Genomic DNA, 20,097 nt, shown 5'->3' with positions numbered 1-20,097 from the left:
CAAATTTTCTTTGTAGCATCGGTGTCAATTTCATGTCCAACCACACAAAAAAAATCACAAAAAAGATATTACGATTTGGTTGAATTATTTCACTTCATAATAATGATAAATCCTTTAGTTCTTAAATTTTTAATTAAAATGAATATTTCGATCTCACGATAAACTTTTTAAAGTGTAGTGACATGGTCAATCACCTGATTAGTTGCATGGCTGATTACCATCTTACAGGTGATGTCGACCCAGTAATTTTCATATGACAGTAGCGTGTATTTTCGGGTTGTGTATAACTTATTTTCCCGGGGAACATCCTGTCCACGTGTAATACTTATTATATATTGCAACAGATGACATTAAACAAATTTTCTTTGTAGCATCGGTGTCAATTTCCGGCGTTTTGCATTTGCGCCGATCTGCATTTCATTTGCGCCGATTTTTTCTTTCATTTGCGCCGATTTTTTTTTCATTTGCGCCGATTTTTTTACAGGTAAATAACAGGTAGATTACAGGTGAAATGATATAAGAAGATGTGGTATGAGTGCCAATGAGACAACTCTCCATCCCAGTAATGTTATTTTCATTTATCATTAAAGACCTCTTCCGTTAGCCAGTTGCACATATGTTTTGAATTGTCAATCATAACATTTATATAACTGTTGTCTCCTGCATAAAATCAAGAAGTAAAAACCTAAGATAAAAGCACTTTGTTTATACTAAAATGACGAATTAAAAATATATGTACAGCATTCAAATCCATAAAATCGGAATACATTCAAATCATAAATCTGTTCTTCCCGAGTATGTATAGGCAACACATCTAATATATTCCTTTCTTATGATTTCGTCTCTTCTGTATTTGGCGTAATTGTCGATAACGAAGGCCATCTTTTCTTTGTCTGGCATACGTACTGGTGGGGGCATTTCTAGAGTTCGCATTTTCTCACAAGAAAGCTATTAAACTGGTGAAGTTGAAATCATCCCTTCGTTAATTTTATGGACGCCATCACGAATTGGTTGACCGTTATGGCATGTGTACTTGTACGTTGTCTAAGAATGTATGCCATTTGTCATCAGAAGGAGCGTCAGACAATGTCAAATGTGAAGCAGTCATCGATTTCATTTAGGGAAAGGAATGGTAACCCGAAACATTGGAATAGCCATTTACCAATTCCAATGTCACTTGAGTTGTCTTTATACTCTGTGCTCAGTCAATGTAAAAGTATGAATTTACCTGTAACTTACCTGTAAATCCAATTAGCAAAAATATAAAATCGGCGCAAATGAAAAAATGAAATCGGCGCAAATGAAAGAATGAAAATTTTCAAAATCGGCGCAAATGTCATACGCCCGTCAATTTCATGTCCAACCACACAAAAAAAATCACAAAAAAGATATTATGATAAAATCATAAGAAAAAGATTAAAAAATACTAACAAATAAATTTGGCATTGAGTAAACGAGGATTCGTGTTTTAAAGAGCTTATTTCCAGTGGACAACAACAAATGGAAGTTTTTAACGACCTTGACTGGCTATACAGTACTTGCACGGTCGGTCCAGTGGACATATTATTTTGACCATTATTTCATACTAGATAACTTATAGTAATTCTTTTTATATATACGACAATTAAAAAAAATGTCCGATCTGATACACGTACCTATATTAATATACATAATTTTGAACAGCTTCAAATATATGGCCTTATTATTGGTAATATACTATATTAGTGTGACTGATTGCTTAACGTGTTACCAAATTAAAATGAAGAAATAGGCTCAAAACCGCATTTTTTAAAGATATTTTTTTTTCAATCCCAAAATAGAGAAGGGGACCGGTATATACAGATTAAAGTCCAGATGAGAAGATTAACTTGCTTTTCTATATTAGTAAGGATTTATAATTACATTCATCAATTTATTTTAACATGGGAACCAAATAACGAAACAAATAAACCGGAAATTGGCCATACCTTTTTAGTAAGTTGACAAATATATATAGGCAAGGATAATGTTTTTATAATTGTTCAAATATTTAAGAAAAAGTTCTTAACAAATTCACATTGATTACCTTTTTATCAGTTTAGGTAATTCTTTATTAGCCTAGCGATGAAGCCATATATGTACCTAACCAATTTAACTAATTGTTTTATTTATATTTGAAGAAAAAACGAAATATATTGTAGATAACTATTTCCTTTATATTCAATGGAACAAGAAGCCAATTTGTCAGCAAGCTAGAGTAACTATATTTAGAAATAGCGTCGTTACGGGTCTTCTTCTGGCCGGCAATAAAACCTTAGTAGAAGGATAGTGGAACGTCCATTGGGCTGTGCTCAGCCACCTCCGAATGGGGATCCTTGCATGAACCCTTCGAGTGCTCAGTGGACTGTATTAGCGATGTGTATAAATACCGCAAAGGACTTCTTTGTGCAATAGGAAGTAAGTTTTTGCACTAAGGACATAAAAACGATGTTATAAGACCCCAAATAACATGGATGTAAGAGGATATGAGTAAATACGGTTTACCTCACATTTATAAAGTTTGGTGTCAATAGATGTTGTAATTTTGAAGTTATGCTTTTATTCTGCTTTTAGTGCTTCATTTGTGTGCTGTGAAATTTATTGCATGTTTATATGTCTCTGATTATATTATGTGTTGTATTGTTATAAATGTTGTATTGTTAAAAATGTCTCATATGTCGGTTAAAAGCTCATTAGAGCTTATGTTTGCCTATGTTTTCATGCCTTGCCGACTCTAAATAAAGCTTATTTATTTATTTTATATTTAGTTAAATGACTTTTTAATCAGCGCGTGTAACTCGGCACGTGACCAACGGCTTATTGCAAATTCGGAATTTCCCAATCATCATGTTCAATCAACCTTATCCAAAAAACAATTGTCTCTTGATCGTAACTAATTGATTAATTAATGGTTTTTGCTGAATAAACTAACGGTTTAGCGTGGTATAATTTCAAGTTGGTGAAAAAGAGAATATAAATAATAACTGTCTTCTATGAAAGATAACTTTATTACTGATGTCTAGCAAGGACGTATGTTAGTTATAGGTCCTTGTGTCAAGGTCCTTAGTGCACTTGTTTTGTTCTTAGTGCACTAAGGAGGTCCTTTGTGGTATTTCTACGGACCCCTGTATTAGTAGCCTGGTATAAGGCCAATTTTCTGTCCCTCCTTTTTTCAGTGGCAGTCGAAAATATTACGACCGTATTACGGGCGGTCTCAATTACAAGACCTACCTATCGTATTTATTGTTAATTTTGTTAATTTGTTTTCTTCCTGAACATACATGTACATTAATTGTTTTACCACTGTTTAGGCGCACCCGACATTAATCAGTATTTTACAATAGGGAATGAATATCTCCAACATTCTCTTGTCTCTTGAAGGATAAATATTGAATTTCTTCCATCCGCACCAAACATGTATATTTACGATGTCATTTGTTAAATGTTGGAGTTTGGCAATATACAATGAATCAAAGTAAGTAATATACGACAGGCAGAAGATCTGAATTTGTAAATTGGTATTTTGATACCGCCTGATTAGGACGTGTCTCTCTGTTATTTTCTGATAAATTTACACACACATAATCTGCCTTTTAATCGTAAGGTTATGAGATCTATAGGAATATAGAGCTATATGCCTAATTGCATGCAAGTCTTTACAAATTATATATTTTGGTATGCTATAGTTGATTTTTTTTTATAGACTACTAGTCATTTGATGGTGTTTTTTTTGGGTTTTTTTTACATGCGGATTGACTTGAGTGTGATATATATATTATGTATCTTTTGTGCTGTATTTAACAATTATTTACAACCATGCTACATGTTTACACATTCATCACTATACCGCATATAAATAAAGCTTTCTTGTTAAAAAAAAATAAGGAGATGTAAATAATTAGATGATTCGTAATGAGACAACTATCGACCAGAATTTAAAATACCGGATATAAGAATTGTGACTTTCTTACTTTCTTTATACAAAGTGCATGATCGTAAATTAATCAGATAAGCTGGAGGAGGGGTGGGGCTTCATATTAAAAGAAAAGAAAATAGCACTATCTTTTTGTGATAAATATATAATAGATCATAATACATTCACAGTAACAGACATAGATCATACGAGAAAATAAGCTCTTCAAAGCTCTACAGATCGGCGGCACTTTTAACAGTTTCTCGACGCGTGCCAAAAAAAAAAAAAAAAAATGCAGTACCGGGTTTATACAGGTGCTCATTGACAAATAATCATCTTTCGATTAAATGATCTTAATTCTATATGGTCGTAAATTTTAAAGTTATAAAATCTAAATGTTAAGTGATCTAAAATGTTCATAAATATAAATGAGTATTTTCGAGTTTTCTGTGAAATGAGTCAGGCTAAGGTCGTCTAAAAGTATATATACATGTGTATTTGGCTACTGACTGCATAGTAAACTATTTATGTACCTATTAGGGGGGTTTGAGCGGGACGCGGGATTGTCGAGGCGGATTTTTTGTTTCAAGTTTTTATTAAATCAGGAAAATCAATACAAGTATAATGTTGTCTTCCCCCGTATATTACATCACATAAATAAATATATATTATGTATGACAAAATATCAAATCAAGGTTAAATGAATAAAATTACAAAGATTCAAAGCATAATTGTACGTAATGGCATATATTTTTTGTATCATCAATTGTAAGCGTGACACATGAAAGTAAAATGATTGTGCCGTGAGAACGGGAAATGAAGTTTAGCGGGACACGGGAAATTACAAAAATATCAGAATTGCTTACTTACATAGTGTAAGCGGGAGGCGGGAATCTAAAAAAAATAGTAACTAAGGACTAAGCGGTGATCCGTGAACAGAACCCCCAATGAGACCCCCATTAGTTGTGGCTTATTTTGGTCTTTTAAGTTAGTTTCTTTCCCCTACATTACTTGATCGTTTTTGTAAAACAACAGCACTCCAGGTCTGGCAGTATTTTACCAAGAAATGGACAAAATATTCAAAAACAAGGCTTAGAAAATTTAAATATTGGTATGCACACATACTAACCTGTCAGCACAGACAATTATATTTTTGTTAACGCGCAAAACTTGTTTCTTCCATAGTGCGACAATCTTTACAATGTTGATGCAGAGACATATATATATATATATGTATGTATATATGTCTGGTTGATAGTGGTGAAAACCTAGTCCAAATAATTATGACGCCTTGCAAGGCTATTTTCTGGGACGCTTTCCTCCGACGAAGCCGAAATGTGAAACCAAATCAACAAGAAGTCTAACATTTATTATAGAACTGAAAATAAAATTGAAAATGGAAATGGGAACGAGAAAATCCCACAACCTGAGGCTGGGGTGGATCCAGCCATTTAAAGGAGGGGTTCCTTACCCAGGACAAATGGGGGGGGGGATCCAACTACATGTCCCCATTCAAATGCATTGATCGTCCAAAAAAAAAAAGGGTTCCAACCCTCGGACCCTCCTGGATCTGTGCCTGTGAGGCATGCTTTAGCTTGCCATTAAACAAAAATGTATACTAGTTGAGTGATAATGGACGTCATACTAAACTCCTCAATATAAAAAAAAAGAAACTAAAACAAAAATCATACAAAGGTCACAAAGGCCATAACTTCTGGCTCCTGACTTGGGGAAAAGTGCAAAATGCAGTGGGGTTAAAAGCCTTTACTGTAAATTCCTGAAATTACAATTATATAAATCATCTCACATCTTTTTGCATTTCTTAAAATTGGTCATATTAATAAATGCATGCAATATTTTCAGAAAGTTTCAATATATAGGCTTTTAAAAGTCAATCATGATTATCATGATTATACTCGCACAATTAACACATGTGGTTCTCAAAACTAAGAGGTGTCTATGACAACATTTTAATCAAGTATATATTTAGTACTCTATGATTTTTAGGTTTTTAAGCATAAATATAGTGGGTCAGGATCTGCCAACTCTCACTGACTGACTGAGTACATGAATTCAACACTAGTTTTTTGGTGATGTTGGTGTTACTTAGTGTTTTGTTTTGTTTTTCTTTTATGCATCTTATGTTTTGACTTGGCATTGTCAGTTTCTCTTTGTTTTTTTTGGTTATTGTTAGATAACAAGAGAGAAAAGAGAAAACAAAATGTGAAAAAATTTGCTTAGTTCAGTAGATATTAAGGACAGATAACAAATAGCTAAATAAGAAAAAGAAAATTCCTTTTCTACAGTCAATTGTCTGATAATCTAGAAGATAGCCTGATTTGCTCTAATTCTCCTGATTTCTAGTAGGTACTTAATTCCAACTTTTTAAATTCAAACAAACCATGTCTTAGATAGTCTTGGAATTAGAATACATTATCCATAAAATTTTCATAATACTTTGGTGAATTATCTATTGATATAATTAAGTCCCTTTTTTATTTTTAAAGATTTTGAATTACCCGGTATGCAATTTAAAGTTAGGGATTTTATTCATAAAAGGGGGAGATTTTTACAGTATACTATTAATAATGCTTTGAGCAATCTTCATGAAACTTGGTGAATTATTTTTGTATAACATAATCATGATAATTTTCCTTTCAATTTTAAAAGATTCTGATTTATGTCATTGTACTATTGGGATTTGGATAGTCTCAAGAATGCTTTCACCAATTTTTATGAAACTTTGGTGAATTGTTTTTATATCTTGACATAAACTCCCTTTTCATTTTCATGACCCGTAGTGGAGGGGGCATTAAGTTTAACACTTGATTGTCTGTCTGTCTGTCCCAAAGTTGTTTTTGTTCTCTTACAGTACTTTAGTTTGCCTCAACCAAATTTAATTAAAATTTTACAAAAGCTTGTTATCACAATACTCAAGATCAAGTTTGAATTTTTGGTGATGTCAGTGTTACTGTACTAGAGTTATGCCCCTTTACAAATGGGGAAAAAATGCTGATTTTTTTGTTTCCCGTTCTTTAAACTTTAGTTTGTCTCAACCAAATGTTATGAAACTTATACTCAATGCTTATCCCCACAAAATACAGATTAAGTTTGAATTTTGGTAGTGTCTCTTTTACTATTCTAGAGTTATGTTCTTTAAAAATGGAAAAATGATAAATTTTTCGTTTCCAGCCTCTAACCTAAGTTTACCTCAATCAAATTTTATTAAACTTTAAAACAATACTTTTTACCACAAAATCAGATCAATTTCAAATTTTGATAGTAAAACTTTTACCGTTCTTCAGTTATGTTCCTTTAAAACTTTGAAGAATATGCAAGATGGAGTATCATCCACTATTTTTCATGTATATCTTTGTATAAGATGCAGAGTTAAGGAACTTTAGTTGTTGGAAAGTTATTTAAAATCTGTCCGTTTTCAAACTTTGGAAGGTTTTAGAAATGTATTTGTTAAAAAATCACAGCCTTAAACTTATAGTCACTTGAGATATCTCTAAATGGAGCCAAATTATCTTCATGTTTTATGTCTGAATACCACTGTGTGTGCATGTCCTTTTTTTTTGGAGGGGGGGTCTTATTTGTGCAGTGCTCATAGTTTTTCTAGTTGATCATTAAAATTCATTTAAAGCATAAAGACCAACTAAAAGGGCAACAAGCTGATCAAGCACTCATGGTACAGATTTTTATTAAACACACATTAATATACATCATGTACATTAAACAGCAAAAAAAATATTGATGCAAGATGTCATTCAATAATGACTTTTACTTTTTTATGTATAGGACAAGAACTATAGAAGATACAGAGAAATTATAAACAGCAGAAATGATAGGCAATTTAAAATTTGCAGAAGCCAAGTAAACCTAAATGGTAAGGCCACTTTTATTTTTAAAAAAGTTATTGAACTTGAAAGATGATTATCATGATTACTATAAAAATTAAAAAGATGTGGTTTATTAAATATGAAAACTATTGATCATGGCTTTGAGAAAGCAATTGTAGGCCTGTGACGACCTTCAATAATGAGAAAATCCGTACCCTATAGTCAAAGTAGGCAGCTATAAAAGACCCTCAGATGAAAAATTGAAACAATCAAAACTGTAAAACTAATCGCCTATTTTATAACAAAATAAATTACAAAAAATAAATATGACCAGTATGAAACAACAACAACAACCACTAAATTTTAGTGTCAGACTAAACTGACAAAAACTACAGGCTCTGAACTTTGGACAGGCACAATAGGAATACGGCAAGGTTATATAAAAATAAGATGTGGCATGATTGCCAATAAGACAACTCTCCACCAGACAACCAATGATGTAAATTTCCTGCAAACACAGACTGGACTACTGTAAACCAACTAATTTTTCGCGAATACTTTGTTTTGCGTTTTATACGTTCTAGTCTACATCACAGCTATTTATTTTTTTGTGATTTTCAAGCTTACTTAATGTGTTTTAATAAATGAATAAGGAAAGATATATATGAAAAACAGTCCCAACAATTTATATGCACATTATATTTCTAAATGCGAAAATAAATTGCTTGTGAAAATAAATTGCCCGCGAAAATTAGTTGGTTTACAGTAAGCAAGAAATTTATACATTTCTCTTAATTGAAAAGACACAAAGTTAAGTACTCACAGTAACTGACAGCTTAAGTTAAAAATCCATAAAAACTAATGCATGTAATAAAAAACAGGTTTATGAACACTCAACGCTACCCTGAATTTAGACAGTGGTTTAACAGCTCAACATATATATATTATATAAAGAACAAACTGCCTTTACTTGAAAGCTAGCTAGATTGATAAATGCACAAAATCAACTAATATAAGAACTATAGACAAAAGCATTCACAAGTAGGAAAGGAAATATATTTAAAATGTTAATAAACATGACAAAATAAACTTTTGTTGCTGTTTCTCTCTCCATTTATAACATTTTATTTGTTTATTTTGTGTATTTATAGGTGATCAGACATCTTGGTTTTCATGATCGATAGGTCATTACTGAAGAGGAAACTTAAAGTGGAAATTTATCTAAATAGTGCGCAATTGGATTAATTTGAATTGGAATGTGTGCTTTCCTGCAAAAAAGAAATAGGAAATTTCATTATAATCACATGATAATGGCCATAAACAAAATGGAGTTCTATCATAGATACACAAAAACACTATTGTATAAAAGCAACAACATATTATATATATTAGTCGAAAGAAAGGAGAAATGCAGAAAAAATACTATTTTGTTGTTGAAAAAAGGAACACCAGTTTTATCCACTCATTTACATCGCTCCCTCATATCAAGTATATGGAAGAAGATCATTGAAGAACAATTTGCAAAAATGTTTTCTCTTAGAATTGAAGGAAAATGTTTAGTGAATGGAATAATGTATTCACTGAATTCTTACGTAGTGGATTGAATAACTGTACACAAGCTGAAACAGAAGAAAATTTTAATTTAGAATAACAGGAAAAGACTTTAAAGTGTTTTTAATTATTATTATTTAATCTGCAATTATAAACAAATTCTTTAGAACACCACAAATGGTATGACATTCAAATTGGTTGCTTATTTATGTATTGGATTGAAACAATTACAAAGAAAACAAAATCCTTTGCTACAAATTTTTTTTATAAATCAAAGTTAAAGTTATATAAAAAGTAAGAACAATACCAGTCATACCTAGACCTAAACAAACAGGCTGTATTAATTTTCAATGTCATTAAAATGTTGAGTCAAACATTTATTAAAGTTTTAAATATCATTTGTATCAATTATTCAGTCTTGTAAAATTATATTCATACTGTTTGTATACGTGGTATAGTGAAGAAATGTTTAACTAGTAAAAATAAGGGAAATTTGGTGTTCAGAAATTTCCTTAAAGTAAATTTGAAGAACAATGATTTCCTTAGAGGAAATTTGTTGTCTTGAATTTTCCCTCAAGGAAAAGTGTTTGTCAAAAATTTCCTCACAGGAAAAAGTATTTCCTGCAAGGAAAATTTGAAGCTACAAATTTCCTCACAGGAAAAAGTATTTCCTCAAAGGAAAATTTGAAGCCGCAAATTTGCTGAAAGGAAATAGAATTTCCTCAAAGGAAAATTTGAAGCCGCAAATTTCCTCAAAGGAAAAAGAATTTCCTCAAAGGAAATAGAATTTTCTCAAAGGAAATATTTATGCAGCAAATTCCCTAAAGGAAATCTTTTTCCCTAGAGGAAAAAACAATTTCCCTTGAGGAAAAATCTTTTTCCTTTAGGGAAATTTGATTTTCCTTGAGGAAAACTACTTTTCCTCTGAGGAAATTGTTGAAAAAAGGGGCATAACTTTTTCAACAGTGGTGCTAGAGCCAAAAAATTTTAGGACAAATATCAGGTAACCAATACCAACCAAGTTATCAACTTCATTTTGACTTAACTCCAAAAATTAAGGTGACAACTTTTGCACTCAGCGGAATTGCAAACTTGTCCCGGAGACTGTTCTGGTTTTATAGCTTTCTTAACCTCTCAATTGTATGACAGTTGCTTTATATTCCATTATATTGACATCGATGTGTCAACAAAACAAACAGACATAATGGTTAAAAAGTAAAAGAATACAGCAGTCATCATTGTTATCTTGGATCCTGGATCCTGGATCCGCCCCTACTTAATCACTAAAAAATAACATACAAATATGTAACAAAGAGACACAAACAGTCATATAGACCAAGCATATTTTAGCAAAAATTAAAGACAAGAATACCCAAATTTGGCATAGTACAATAACACAATGACGGGATATATACGTACATATAAACCGCCGCGTCATATAACTAAAAACGAATAACGAAACAAAAACGGCATATAGACAAAGCACATAGCAAAGATGAAAAACAAAAATACGAGAATATGAGAATGTCATAAACAATAATTAGTACTACAATTACAATAAAGAAAAAGTACAAAGAAGCACAAAAAGTGCACTTCCAACTTTCTATCCTTCCCATTTCATCCTCTTTTACCTGTGGAAGTTTAAATTTACCCGACCCCCTCCCCTGATGTCCTGTACGAAAGGACCTATTGCATTTATTGTTAGTTTAATTTCGTCCTGAACATGCATGAAATATTTGCCATCGGACATTAAGGAACCAACAATAAATCAATCAATATACTATAAATACTGTTTTTCTTAAATTCTGAGTTGATAAGTACAAATGCAAAAATACGTGAAATAAAATAATTTCATCACAATGCATAGACATATACCTGTTACTCTAAATGTAAATAAGTATACTACACAATGTATGTAATATATGAACTCAGTTCAATTTACATGTTTCTATTAGAGCTTTCTTACAAATTGACGAAAGGTACGTATGCTTGACGAATCGTACGTAAGACTCGTTTTAGGGATCCTTTATTTTGACATATTTAAATAATAGTCGTGGAACTTCGGACAATTATCGTGTATGCAACGACACTTATAAAATTGGATTTTTCTTAAGATATATTTATGATTTCGGGACGTACGATAGGTTAGAATATGATAATTGATACCACCAGGTCGGAGGAGATAACACTACAAATTATTCTAAATAAAGAGTAGTCAGACGAAAAAAATGCCCCTAGAAGACTAAAAACCGGCCCCTCCAACTCTTCAATATTACAATGTTGCACTGTTTAACCTAAGAAAATGTCAAAGAAAATACATTGTCTTCTTCCCCAACAAAAACACAAATACTTCCTTGATTCAAACCTTGCAATGTTCAAAATAATAAAATGAAAATGAAGAAAAAAAAGATGATCTTCATACTATATGCCATATGCTGTTGCTCGTTTCATAACGTTTGAATCATCGCCTCTCCCCTGGTAATATTCATTGCCCCCCTAAATGTGTATATATGATACACCGGAGCAATGGACGGTTATTTTAGCGTATAACTGCGTTTTGCCTATAGTCCTGAACATTCATAAAATATTAGCCACTGGACGAAAAGTGACACCTTCGCGTCTATCTTCCAAACATGTGTACTGTTAAATCGTCATTATAAAATCCACAATATATATGGTGCAAAATTGTAGATTTCTTTTCTTGATATACAAAGTCTTAAGACTTTTTTCTAGATTTGTTCAACTTTACTTTTTAAAAACATAGTAGCGTTTTTTTAGCAAATCTCAATTTTTTTTTAGCAAATCTTGATATTCCACTTTGTCAATTTGCTGAAAGTGTACTGTAACAAATACAAATAAAAGTGAATCTTGTCGTTAAATCTAGACTTACGTACTTCAATAATGTCATTGAAATGTTAATCGTGAAACTCGTGCTTAAAAAATCCCCGCGGAAATGTGTGTACTCGTGGTTTACTTTAGTAACGTATCGGACGTAAGTGTATTTGACATTATATGTCTCTGTTTGATTATATTGAAATCGTGTATTATTTGCGATATTATTTTTTTTTTAAAATAAACTTGATTAAGAAAAGAATGCTGTTTTACTGAATAAAACAAAAACTCTTTTAACTGTTATTGTAGAAATAAAATACGTGCTCCCTTTGCGTTCGTTCGTACCTTTCGTCAATTTGTAAGAAAGCTCTAATATAACTTTAAATGTGCACACATGTATGACCCCAATTATTTACTTTATCTTTGACACAAATGATAAAAGTTCAGATATATTTAGTAGATGTCTATTCTACAGAAAACTAATGGTAAGCTTACTTATTACCATGATATTATAACATTGCACCATATTGTAACATATTAGTAAGTTTAAACATTATCATGTTTATTATTACAGCGCTAGACTAAAGTTTTTTTTCTCCCAAATTTAAGACGTTTACTGTCTTATATATCAAAGTAAGTGGCCATCCTTTTGGTAATTACACAGTATGCTTGTAGTTATACAAAATAAAACAACAGCGGAAGGGCGCTCATGTTAAACTGGTTTAAATTTTTCCTAGTAGTATAACAGTCCAAAGTCGTGCTTTCTGAACCATGCGTGTTTCCTTATGTTTGCTGTGATTTTTGGTAATATGTATCAGAGAAATTGAGTTTCCACATGCAGTATATTATTTGTACTTAATCAAAATGTGTATACTGCATTATAATTACAAAATGTGTGAGCTTCTGTAAATTATTAACGGTTAATTGCATTCTAAATAAAATGGATTTCAAGGGTATATTTCTCTAACACATGTTGGAAAAACAACGTATTGTTTGGGTTCCTGCTTCAGGATATATATAAACACTAGACACAACAATTTCCACACCTCCATACTGAAGTGCTAACCTTGGTCAAGAATTACAAAGTTGGTATGGTGTGACATTAAGCTACCGGTAGATGGCGCAGTATTGAAATCACAAATGTTGGCCTTATCTGCCAAGGTTAGAGGGGATGGGACTTGGTCGTTAACATTGCCCTTATTAACTTTTATGGTAGATTTATTTTGTTGGGTTGCTGTCTCATTGACCTTAACCTCAAATTTTCTGTTACCTGTATGTATATCTGTTTATGCTTTGAATACAAAATGGACTAAATATTTACTTCAGGAAATGGCTTGTGTTTCTCCTGACGATACGAAGCCAGACGTGTACGAAGAAAGATTCAATAACATTGTGTATAGTGGAGTTATCGCCCTTGGCGTAGGACTTGGTCATAGAGTCGGACTTTTTAAAGCCCTTACGGACTTGTCGGAACCAGAAACATCTCAATCAATAGCAGATCATGCAGGACTGAATGAGAGGTACATATCATACCATTAATTATATCGGAGTTATCTCCCTTGGTATAAGACTCGGACACATTGTATGTAGAGTCGGACTTTTTCGAGCTCTTACTGCCTTTCATCCAAATCAATAGCAGATAATGCGGGATTGAATGAAAGGTACATTACACCCAGAGGCAATTGTTTCTATCCATTTGAAGGTCGACTTTCCATATATTTTGTGAATGTGACAAAAATTTCGTTTTCAAAGCGATCGGTTGGGATATGTGACAAAGGTTGTGTTTTCTAAGCGATCAGTTGTGATATGTGACAAAGGTTGCGTTTTTCAAAGCGATCGGTTGTTATATGTGACAAAGATTGCGTTTTCAAAGCGTTTAATATTGAAATTGGTATGTTTTGTTTAAGGGATAAACCGCAAGGTGCTGTTTTAAAAACCTTCTGTTTGGTATGTAAAAAGGGTTCCATCTTCATTTTTGTATTTTTTATTCATACATTCTTATTTCATAGATATGTGAGGGAGTGGTTGTTTTCAATGGCTGCCGCTAAGATTGTCTTTGTAACAGACGACAACAAATACTACATACCAGCTGACTGTCAGACAAAAACATCCAAGAGCTTATTTGCAACAATGATTCTCGCCACTGCTCCACTGACAAAGGATGTAGAAGCATGTTTCCGGTCAAAGGATCAATCATCTGCTGGTGAGATATTAATGGAACTGTTTTTTTTAAGTCAATTCAAAGTTAATGGACTATATAGGTTAGACCGTTGGTTTTCCCGTTTGAATTGTTTTACATTACTAAATGTTGGGGCCTTTTATAGCTTGCTGTTCGGTGTTAGCCAAGGCTCCGTGTTGAAGGCCGTAACTTGACCTATAATGGTTTACTGTTATTGTTATTTGGATGGAGAGTTGTCTCATTGACACTCATACCACTTCTTCCTATATCTATGTCAGATGTTACTAAAAATGTATAGGAAATGGGCTATGTCAGTTGTTCATATAAATGTCTAGTAAATGAGCTATGTCAACTGTTAGTAAAGCTGTTACTTTAGATCAATTCACAGTTTGTTGGCTATATATATGTCATTTGTTACTACAAAATGTCTAGTAAATGGGCTATGTCAGCTGTTATTAAAATGCATAGTGAATGGGCTATGTAAGCTGTTGTTAGAAATGTTATTTAATTTCAATTAACAGTTAATGAGCTCTGTAAGCTGTTAATAAACATGTATAGTAAACGGGCTATGAGAAAATCTTGCTTGAAAATTTTGAATCATTGAACTGAAACTGGAAAAAGAAAACAAATAATGCATTTATCTGTTTTTAACCGTTAACACATACAGAGGTCTGTATAAACTATGTAATATAGATTGGTACTTTGGCAACATTGACATTGGTTATCGCCCCAACAGTCGTCTAAATATTTAAGCTGCAATTTTGATAATCAGACTAAAACTCGTTTCACAATTTAATGATAAAATACTTATGGTTTAAATAACCAAAATGGCATGATGAGAAATATATTATGTATAAATAATTTGTAATTTATGTTTGAAGGATATGACTTTTCGAAGCTTGAACAAGTATTCCATTATATGAATCAAGATGGGGCAAGTTGTGATGGAACCTGGATAGAAGAGAACATTTTCCCTTCTAAATATAAAAGCAGAGGTAAGGTTGTTCAGTTTTTTATATACGACTGTGTTCACCCTCATTACATAAAATTGAGAAATGAAATGGGGAATATGTCAAGGAGACAACAAACCGACCAAAGAGCAGATAACAAGCGAATGTCACCAATTATGGATCTTCAACGCAGTGAGAAAATATACCACCCGGAGGTCGGTCTCCTGTGTGATGGTCGAGCGTTCACATACACTTGCATAACTCCGCAACAGTCGTTGTCTTACCTGCCATACACTTTTAAGCATGTTATTGGTTAAAAGCGAACAGGTGGAAACCGTGTACATTTAATATTAGGTCCGTATGTGCCTGTCCAGTACATGAAGCCTGTATTTGCTTTCTTTACGAAACTAGCCACCTCACTACATGGTTTTTGTATGTCCCTGATATTTAAACTACATGCCACGTATACCAAATTGGCAATCCGTAAAAAAGGAAAAATTTATAATGTCGAATTATATGAGGTTTTGCATATACATGTATAACGACCGTAAAGAGGTGGGTTTGTGTATTAATGGTTAGGGAAAAAAGGTATCAGTCCCGGGTCTGATTCTGACTCGGGGGGCGCTGTAAATGTCACTACATGTATAAAAAAAAAGGTGATTTTCACCTTACCACTCGCATATCTCGTAGCAAGACTTGAGTTTAAAATCAAATGAGTACTTGGGCAGGGGCATCGTTTGGCCAAAGCTGATATCTCTTCTGTTTGTATGTTCCAACCGAGCAGCCTGGAGTTTCTCCCCAAGTACGTCGGATTCCTCTTTATAATAAAAGACTTTTCCCGATGGCATTGCACACCCTTGTTAATATTATTGTAAATATGTAAGTGACACATCTCTCTATTATTTTCGATAGGGAGTGTACACGGATTCCGCTGTGCCATCGCAGCTCTCGAGGGGTGCTCCTACAAGAGTGATACATGTTTTATTTGTGTGTCCTTTATGTCCCAATTTATTTAATTCTGTTCTTATCTTAAAATTTAAATGTTCCTGAATAGAAGGAAACTGCAATAAAATTTGTGATTTTTTTTTTAATCTCAAATTGAAATATTATTAATCGAAAATAAATTCTCGCCAAAGATTGCTGTAAACTAAATGTCAGGTGGCAAATATTTCATGACTATTTTTAAATGCAGTGTTTCTGTCTACTGATCTTAAAAAGGAGGGGCAAAAGATACCAAAGGGATAGTCAAACTCATAGATCGAAAACAAACCAATAACGGCATGGCTAAAAAAGAATAAGACAAACAGAAAAACAATATCACACAAGACACAACATAAAAAACTAAAGATTAAGCAACACGAACCCCACCAAAATCTATATCAACCTAAACATATATTTGTATTAACCAATCAAAGTTCCATTTGAAAGGTAACTTTGGACAACACTAGGCATTATAGTAATAATTGTATAGTAAATTTGTTTTTTCATAATGGAATAAACTGAAAATTCATGATTTACAGACAAAATCAGGACAATATTGGACATTGGATGCGGCACTGGCAAGATTACTGCAAACATAGCTAACTACCTCCCTAATGCCAAAGTTGTTGGAATAGATGTAGATCAGTATGCGATTGATACTCAAAAGAAAACTCAAAGAAGACGAAGAGTTGACTAACGTCGAATTCTATCTTCTCGGTGGAGACAATTTGAAAGAGGAATGGACAGGAAGATTTGATTGGATAACAATGCTAAAAGTGTTCCACGATCTACCAAATCCAGGTCCTTGTCTTAAGGGAGCTATGCGTTCATTGAAAGACGATGGCGTGATGACCTTGCATGACCCTCTCTGTCATTCAGATCCCAAGCTAAATGTTGGGAGTAAAATACATGCGTCAACACTGACACTAAGCTGTTACATTTGCCTCCCCTGTAGTTTGTCGGCACCGCCGGCTGTGGGTAATGGGATTGGATGGGGACTGGAAAATAGGGCAAAATACCTCAGAGATAATGGTTTAACAATACATGGGAATGAGTCTGTCGAAGTAATCCACTGTTCTAAGACATTAAAATGACTGTATTAGCTTCACCATTTATGATAGTGCTGACATATAATAACCAATATGGCTATTACTAAATATGGTTATTAATAATTTCCAAGAAGTCCTTATAAGATAACCTTACATGAGATATTATTATTAGCCATCGCCGTCAAATGTAAAATCTGACATATTGTTTTGATAATGACATTTTTCCCAAAGTGAACATAATTGCATTGTGTTGGTTAAATTTCAAGGGTTTAAGAATCCTCCTCTAACTCAAATTGGTGAATAGGGCACCTTATACGTTTCATTGTGTTTTAACAAAGTTTAATATAATTCAATTTTAAACATACTTATTTATAATAAATTATAGTGGATTGGGAAACAAGAAATTAGAACTTATATTAATCCTTTTCCACTTTGCTGGTACGAGTGCTGCCTTGAAGCGGCATTTGCTTGCTCTTTTTCGAAATCTACAAGGGTGTATTTTACAAAAATGTACGTGCAAGAGATATTGCTCTCTTTCTTAAGACGGAATAGCCATTTATCGTCCCCTTCCAACGGACTATCATCGTTTCTCAAAACCATACTCACTAAAATTAATGATATGTACGATTTATAGTATTTTACTAACGCATATACATGTATTTTCGTACTTAAGCAAGCACTTACCTCAGAAAAATATACCTACTAGTATATCTACTAATAAAACAAAGAGGTCCTATTTGCTAGCCAGCATGACGTAAAAACGACGATTTAAATTTCACTTTAGGACTCAGTGGCGGATCCAGGGAAAAGGGGGGGGTCCGGGGGTTAGAACCCCTCGTTTTTTTTTGGACGATCAATGCATTTTGAATTGGGACCAATAGTTGGAATCCTCCCCCCCCCCCCCCCCCCCACATACACTTTGTCCTGGGTTTGGAACTCCATCTTTTCAAATTTGCTGGATCCACTCCTGTACCTAAATATATCTAATATATATTGGATTATAGTGTTCAATAAAAACTTAACCATTCCAGGCCTTTTTGTTTTTCACATAATTTTTGTTTAATATTATTACCAATAATTATCAATTTTTTGGTCAAATTCGTTCCCATACCAACAATATGTATGTTCCGCAGCTGTGATCAAGGCGCAAAACTAAACGGTGTGTTTGGAATTTGCTATATAAACCGATAATCCTACTTAAACTTCATTGACATTTTTTTTCAATGTTGACTGCTGTACCCCATGTATTTTTGACATTTTACATATTTCGTATGTTTGTTTTGTTTACACATCATTGTCAATATAATGGAATGTAATGCAACTGTCATACAAGTTAGAGATTTAGCTAGCTATAAAACCAGGTTTAATCCACCATTTTCAAGAAAATGCCTGTACCAAGTCAGGAATATGACAGTTGTTATCCATTCCATGGTTCTGTTTAAGCTTTTAATTTTGTCATTTGATAATTACGGACTTTCCTTTTTGATTTTTCCTCGCAGTTCGTGCACCTTAGGCCCGAGAACACAGTTATTTCGTAGTGCATTTCTTTTAGACTATAAATTCAAATTAAAAAAATCGCACTTGCTCTTTCTCAAAAAGATTTTTACAGTGTAGTGTACTACCAGTGAGACAAATAATATCAAAATTATAGAAACTTCTACCAGCTCTAACTCAAAATATTGACAATTCTGTGTTAAGGGGGTGTAAAATTCAGTTTGACAGCTTCAGACGTGATAAAATTTGACCTTTTAGAACTGGACCAAATCACTACTTAACATAAAGATTCAGCACCCAATTTTTTTTGACGTGTAATAACATCCCCCTACTTAATATTTCATGCATTTAATATCAATAAATAAATTGGGAAAGTGTATCAAATAAAACATGCAAGTTATACACTGTTTACACTAGGAACTATATTCGTAGACAACGAAAACCAAAAGACAACGAAAACCAAAGGACGATAACTGTGTCCTTGGACCTTATAATCAGCATGACTTCATCAAATGACATTACGAATAATAAAAACCTACTAGTAAGTACTTTACTTCAGTCATGGACCCGGACCCGCAACGCAGATCCGATTCCTATTGCGACATTTGCATTTTGAAACGCTTGAAACAATTTATTTTAAATTACAGCGTACACGTGTAAAATGAGGTTTTTAGGGAATCATTACAATCAGTATATATATGGTCTGAATTTGCGATTTAGTTATCTTCAGTCATGATAGATTATGACTTGTGGCAAAGATAATAAGATATATTTAGTACTTTCTGTATTGAATCAAAGATAGTAAATTTTAAGTAAATTTAGTTCAAATGAAAACTAATGGATATACGTCAATAAGACAGCAACACAACGACCCATTTAAAATATATGTAGTACACTTTTTTTACTCTTTTGTAGGGTTGTTGTGTCTTTGACATATTCCCCATTTCCAATCTATATTTTATCTTATACATGTAAATACGTTAACGAAGGGGCATAGGAGATTTACAATAACTCTCTATCTCCGACCCGAGTCCGACTACGAGTAACAGTAAGACCCTTTAAATGACGGGAACTATCTCAAAACAATAAAAATATTGTAAACATTGTGATTTTATAATTGTATACTAATTGAAAAGTTGTTTTTGGCGATTCACAAAACTCCCACAGACTTCTCTTTGTGACGAGGATGTCTGCGAAGGGTTCCGATGACCTACTAGCATTTCTTCCGGCCAATAACATGTTCAACAAAAACTTGGTATTGTGTTATTTGAATAAGTCTACTTAACTT

General features: G+C 32.9%; 1 protein-coding gene and 1 long non-coding RNA gene across 2 annotated transcripts; both read left to right on the top strand.

The window, feature by feature from the left end:
* The first annotated feature begins 4,916 nt into the window (after positions 1-4,916).
* LOC143052786 (uncharacterized) lies at positions 4,917-9,722 on the top strand. Its single transcript, XR_012971244.1, has 3 exons — positions 4,917-5,042; positions 7,733-7,820; positions 8,925-9,722. It is a non-coding gene; the product is annotated as an uncharacterized LOC143052786 (long non-coding RNA).
* A 2,818-nt stretch (positions 9,723-12,540) lies between these two features.
* LOC143052785 (S-adenosylmethionine-dependent methyltransferase Rv2258c-like) lies at positions 12,541-17,095 on the top strand. The gene is made up of 5 exons (XM_076225885.1): positions 12,541-12,641; positions 13,483-13,676; positions 14,166-14,359; positions 15,217-15,330; positions 16,806-17,095. The coding sequence occupies exons 1-5, from the start codon at positions 12,555-12,557 to the stop codon at positions 16,961-16,963; spliced, it is 747 nt and encodes a 248-aa protein (XP_076082000.1). The 5' UTR covers positions 12,541-12,554; the 3' UTR covers positions 16,964-17,095.
* Positions 17,096-20,097: the final 3,002 nt, after the last annotated feature.

Source organism: Mytilus galloprovincialis, chromosome 11 (genome assembly GCF_965363235.1).
Source record: "Mytilus galloprovincialis chromosome 11, xbMytGall1.hap1.1, whole genome shotgun sequence".
Taxonomy (NCBI): Eukaryota; Metazoa; Mollusca; class Bivalvia; order Mytilida; family Mytilidae; genus Mytilus; species Mytilus galloprovincialis.
The sequence above is the reverse complement of the archived record's forward strand: the minus strand, read 5'-3'. Positions and strand labels throughout refer to the sequence as shown.

Bases quoted from the DNA above. Each gene is read 5' to 3' on its own strand.
- LOC143052785 (XM_076225885.1), top strand. From the start codon at position 12,555: ATGACCCCAATTATTTACTTTATCTTTGACACAAATGATAAAAGTTCA. The intron at 12,642-13,482 runs GTAAGCTTACTT...TATTTACTTCAG, and splicing joins TATTCTACAGAAAACTAATG to GAAATGGCTTGTGTTTCTCC. The intron at 15,331-16,805 runs GTAAGGTTGTTC...CATGATTTACAG, and splicing joins TTCTAAATATAAAAGCAGAG to ACAAAATCAGGACAATATTG.